Raw genomic sequence first — 5,620 nt, 5'->3', positions numbered from 1 at the left:
TGCGACGGGTCAAGACGACACACACAATGGGCGTAGATGTGATCGACGGAACTGTGGTGGGGGTGATCCACTGGCACAGAATCACTGCAGGTACTTCTAGCAACTGGACAATTATACTGGCACACGTCATAGCCTGTCTGTCACTGCCGTGATGCCACGCCAAAGTGGGGACAAGTTTAAATAGGGACAAAACGGACAAGGCAGGTCCGAACCTCACGCCTCGGTGGTCTCCCTTCTATCGTCAATCTCATTTTTGTCCGCATGAAAAAAAAAAAACGTTTGTGTTAATTTTCAGAATATGATACTCTTGCAAGTCATACACGTCCATATAGATAGATTAACTCTTTTTTTTCTCTCTCTTTTTTTTTTTTTAAGTCAGCATACAAGGTAAGCTAGGTGACTATATATGAAGACAACGACTAGAACTTTCACAGCACTGGCATTGGTTAATCTTAAATACAGTACTCAAGCATTGTTAGATGAAGAAAAGAACAGAATAAAAGAAAGAAACATAATACCCCTGAAAACAAATAAGCTACAAGTTGGTTTCGCTCATCTAAAATGTTTCTTTTGTATTTCAATTGCATGATGTACATATTTGCGTTAACCATACCAACAAACATGAATCTTGTGGGAAATGTGTTGGACTTGCCTTCAATTAATACAGGACCATGCATATCGCTTGTTGATTTGTTTTCTTTTTCTTCTTCTTCTTCTTCTTTTTTTTTTTTTTAAACCAAGACTCAACTTGTCACAAATGTGTGGAGATAGTGTTGTCTTCACATAGACTGCTTTTAGTCGCTCGCTTCATGGTGCACATCCACCCTATTGCATGTTGACAGGTTATGCAGGATACAGTGGCCATCGTGGGGTAACTCTAAAGGTTGGCTGGGTTTGGTGTGTGTGTGTGTGTGAGGAGGGGATTAGTTACATTTTGGGCTCAGGCAGGGGGTGGTGAGGGGCCAGGCGGCCGAGAAAGAGAGAGAGAGGGGGAGAAAGGGGATGTCAGCTCCTGGACGACAGCCTTTGAATCCGTGCAGACCTGAGTGGTGGTGCCTGAGTTAGTCTGTTTAATGTCCGTCCTCCCTCCCGCAGGCTTCGGTGCTCTACGAACACAAAGCAAATTGCGTTACTGTCTGGCAGGGCCGAGAATTTGTCTGACCTGCCCTTGGGTACGCTGCCTCGTCCTTCAGTTTCGAATGGAAGTGAAAACAAAGATGTCACAAGTTGGTGCAGGGACTGATACGTGAAAGGGAAAATGGTGGATAGCGGCAACTCAAGAGTCACTTCTGAGGCCATACAAGTCAACAAAAATTGCAAACCAAAAAAAGACCCACTAAAAGTCTCAGCAACCCCCTGAGCCCCCCATTGTGACTGTTTAGGAAGTCAGTGTCAGAACTCTAACAGGTGGGACGGTGCAAGTGATTAAACACCCAAAAGAGATCAAATATTCAACAGAAAGTGTATTTATCTTATCATGATTTAAAATATCTGTATTTTTTTCAGAATTAATATTGGGTACCACCACATTGGCATTTTCAATACATTTTGTCAGGTGTTAAATGTGCGCAAAACCTTGCCTGTGTATCATTTCTATTTCCGTGATGGGAACATGTCATTGCTGAGATACGTTTCACTCTATTTTCTTTTTGATTGTGGTAGTTTTGTGAGCCCAGTGACCAAAAATGTGAACTGGGTCGGTAAATGCCCAAAAGGGTGTGAAATAAGTCACTGACGATTAATTACAGTCCTATTTTGTATTTTTTTTTTTTTTGCTGTGATGATGACGTAAATGAAGTTGTCTTTCCTCACTTTCTCATTGTTTCAGTCTTCTGCTCCTAGATGGGAACTGCAAGAAAACAGCCCTGCACAAACTTTTCTTTTTTTTTTTCCCAGGGCACACCTACTAGGAAAATATTCCAGAAATGATGGACAGGGATTTCCTCATCCTCTTTCCTTTCCTAACGTGCTCATCACGGAAGGGTTTGAGGAACGGGGGAAGTTAGGAGGAGAAAGCCCTCGTTCCTGTGGACTTGGATGTGACATTGTGCCGAGTACACGCATAGCGGTTCCCTATGGAAGAACGCTGACGGGATATGGAAGGGGAAGTGGACCGAGACACTTCACGAGAGCGGCTCAGACGGCTCAGGCGAGTGATGTTCCGTACCTTGACGGGGCCATCCACCGGGTCCAGTCCCTGCTCGGACAGCTGTTTCAAGGCACTTAGAGCAGCCTGAGAAGAGAAGGAAGAACAGATGGTCGAGTGAATGCGCAGGGAAGAAGAGCGCGATGGAGTGGGAGGAGAGTGAGTGTCACCCTTCAGCTGCTTTTCAAATAACACTTAACTCTGGGAAAGACAATGCCAGCAGGACACTTTCCCTTCACTCCGTGTTGTCTTTGGCTCCTCCGTTCTCACTGTTTGTCTAGCGTTATTGGCTTAACATTTCCACTTGATGTTCTTGCTGCCAAGTCAATAGGAGCGAGCGACATCTGTATCCCTGAATGTCACACCTAAATAAAGAGCAGCGGCGAAAGGAACAACTAACTTTTGAAGAGTCCATACTGCAGGAGCTTCAATTAAGTGTAAATAACGTTTGGCTTAAGACTTGAGTGATTTCAATGAATTCTGCCACTCTCGGCTTGACAGCACACCTTGTGGGCCAGCCACTGAATCAAACCGCAAATTGAAACCACTTGAGGGCCACTTATAGAAAGGGGCTCCTTAAGTGTGCCAAGATAAACGGGGCCCATCTGATGTTGTCCAGGTTCTGTCATGACGCACATCCTCTCTATCCCAATGAACCGGTCCAGATGAGCTGGCATTTTCCCCGTTCCCAACGCTGAGTGTGGGCTGAGGCGGCGCGGTCAGGGAATGTAACTCCCAGTTGAGCAAGATGCCACAGGATCCGGGCACGGTGGAGCACATTCGACATCTGTCTCCCTTGTACGTGCATTGCATACGCATCATTGAGGTAGGAGATGAGATGTATGTTAACACCACCCGTTTATTTTAAGTTCCTTTCAACACTCCTGTTTTCACGCTTTACCGTTTTGACATAGGAGCATCAGGCGGCTATTTGCGTCGGCAAAAGGAGCACTGGTAATGACACAGCTTGGATCATTTAGACTCGTCACTGCTCGATCAGAGTTGAGATAAGAAATGAGTGGCTCTGCTCAACAGATGAGTGGCCAAGTGATAAATGGATGAGCCAAGCATACAGACCACCCACATTAGCCAGGATACAATCTTAATGTACGGCCCTGAAAAAAAAAAAGCCTTCTCAACATGCATTCCGACACTAAACACACTTCTTCACATCTGAATTATAAAGATACATTCACTATGAGATACCCAATAGAGTACAGTACAAGGTGCACCAACGTGGCTCCATGGAATGCAATGCAACTAGGGAGGATAACAGCAATTATCGTCTGTAAAGCTTGAGTAAGAACCCCCCCCCCAAAAAAAAAAAAAAAAAATGGTGTTTGACTTTAGATTATGAGAGTCCTAATGCAGGAATGACAATTTATGACTGAAGGAAGCATAGGTCAAAATCTGGATTTTATCCATCAAACTGACAAAACCAAATCTGCAATGCCTGCAACAACACAGCAAGACAGGTTTGAGAAATTGTACTGTTGGGATTTTATTTTTGGGAATGAAAAAGAAAATCACTGGAATTCCGTTTTTCTCATGACAAAGATAGTCACCCAATTTTTGGATGCTTGGATTTCAACAATGAACAGGAAGATCCAGTTAAAGTAATATTTATCAAGTGCATAAGTAATTGTCATCGAAACTAACTTCTTGGGTTTTTTTTTGCATTTATTGAAATAGGTTTGGGAACTTTTTCTCCTTGGGTAAATAGCTGCGGCCCATCTGTTTTGGGCTGTGTGGGGGTGTGTGGAGATAAACAGCCATAAATCAGAGGTCTGACGGTGGCAGAGCTGCTGATATACGACAGGCAGGCATAAGGGCCAAGGCAGTCAGCCTATGGCCTAGAAGCTCAACAGAGCCCGGGACAAATACTGGGCCTATCTCTGGGAATGGAAGCCAATGATCCCCTTAAGCGTAGATCTACAAGGACAATGAACACATTAAGATATAATATACAAAAACAAACGACCAAAAAAAAACCCTTGCCAAGAAATTGCACGCATGCTTGATGGTCAATTGCATTGCATACGGCATTTTACTCAGACAACCAGAGACACCCCACCAAAAAAAAAAAAAAAAAAAAAAATCTTTGTTCATGATTGGATGTGCTTGATGGGACAACTTGCACAAAACCGAAGTGAGCCCTATTAAGTCCCTCTTCAGCCTCACTCTCCTTCCACACTCCAACTTCAGATAACAAACCGGCACTCACCCCGTCCGTGCCCACCTCACACATTGGCTCATTCATCCATCTATTTCGCTTCTCGTAGTTCAAAGGCTCGGACAAGCAAGCAGTCAAACGGACCGCCGCCGTCTGAGGACGATCTGCAACTATAGCCGAGTTTCTGATGCGGAGTGACAAGAGCGGCTCATTTTTCTGGGCCTGCTGCTCTGTTAATGGCTTCCCCAACAGAGGCTTTGATTCCATCAACGGCTTAGCCAAACAAAAGCCCAGTCTCCCAGGAGTCCGATGCATCGGCCCGACGGATCTAATGGATTGTTAGATCACATTGACCCAGACAAATCGGACTCCCGTGTCAGTTCTCGCCGCAGGACCGCTGGGTTCTAGTCAAGCGTGAGGAGAAATATGGCCGGCCGAGGAGATGGGAAGACAGCGGAGAAAAAAAATCTTGGATTGCAAATATTTTAGAAAATAAAGAGAATGTGCAATTCTTTCATATTCATTCCAAGCCTCTTTGGACCTCAAAAGCAACATTTCCAAAAAGAAGTACACATCAATTTGCTCGTCTGCTGTGTGTTGGGAATGGAAACCCTGAACAAGCATGTGCTACCACCGCAAGGATTTAAGGTTGGATGGCGATGGGAGTAAACAGGTAAGAAAATAATAAAGACAAATGGGACACGGTACAGTAGTGTGAACAACAAACACAAATGGCTTTCGAATTCTGCTGTGTATTTGCCACTGCCCCAGATGTCACTTTGTTTTATTCAAATTGCATTCTTCATTTCCTGGGTCCACACATAAATAGAACATTCACTCCTGGCTTATCAATAGACAGAATTACAGTCATTCCAGTCAATGGGTGCGGAAAAATGGGAGGGTGCGGGGACAACGCAACGTGTATAGGACCGAATTGCAGCGATTGGTGGAAATTTAGCTAATGATACCCACCATCTACCTATTCTATTTTTCTGGCCTGCAGTTGCCTTCCAGTTACGAGTCTGCTGCCACTTTTTTCTACTTGCAGACACCAGTCAGAGGTTTCATCCACCGACCCAGCCTTTGATAATGGGCACCAGATCCACAAGGATTGGGTCTCATAAAACCCATCCCTGACTTTTGATCCGGGCCAAGACTGTCAGTGAAAGACTCCCATCATGCGAATCATAATACACGAGGGAGCGTGATGGCGCTGCTCTCACAGGCCGCCGACTCTCAGTGCCTGGAAGTGACTCCAGACATCAGTGACATCGAGAGTCATCTCGGGGTTGATGAAACAG

At 44.8% G+C, this 5,620-nt stretch overlaps 1 protein-coding gene across 1 annotated transcript in view; it reads right to left on the bottom strand.

Annotated features, from left to right (window-relative positions):
* Positions 1-359: 359 nt before the first annotated feature.
* The window catches only part of stau2 (staufen double-stranded RNA binding protein 2), a 56,148-nt gene continuing 50,887 nt past the window's right edge, over positions 360-5,620 (bottom strand). The window contains exons 14-15 of the mRNA XM_019871857.1: positions 2,168-2,233; positions 360-1,106 (exon numbers count right to left, since the gene is read on the bottom strand). Of these exons, the coding sequence (XP_019727416.1) occupies positions 1,071-1,106; positions 2,168-2,233 (102 nt within the window). The 3' untranslated portion in view covers positions 360-1,070. The remainder of the gene's footprint in view (positions 1,107-2,167; positions 2,234-5,620) is intronic.

The sequence above is a fragment of the Hippocampus comes genome, unplaced genomic scaffold (assembly GCF_001891065.2).
Source record: "Hippocampus comes isolate QL1 unplaced genomic scaffold, H_comes_QL1_v1.1 scaffold487, whole genome shotgun sequence".
NCBI lineage: Eukaryota > Metazoa > Chordata > Actinopteri > Syngnathiformes > Syngnathidae > Hippocampus > Hippocampus comes.
This window is presented reverse-complemented; position numbering and strand designations above follow the sequence as displayed.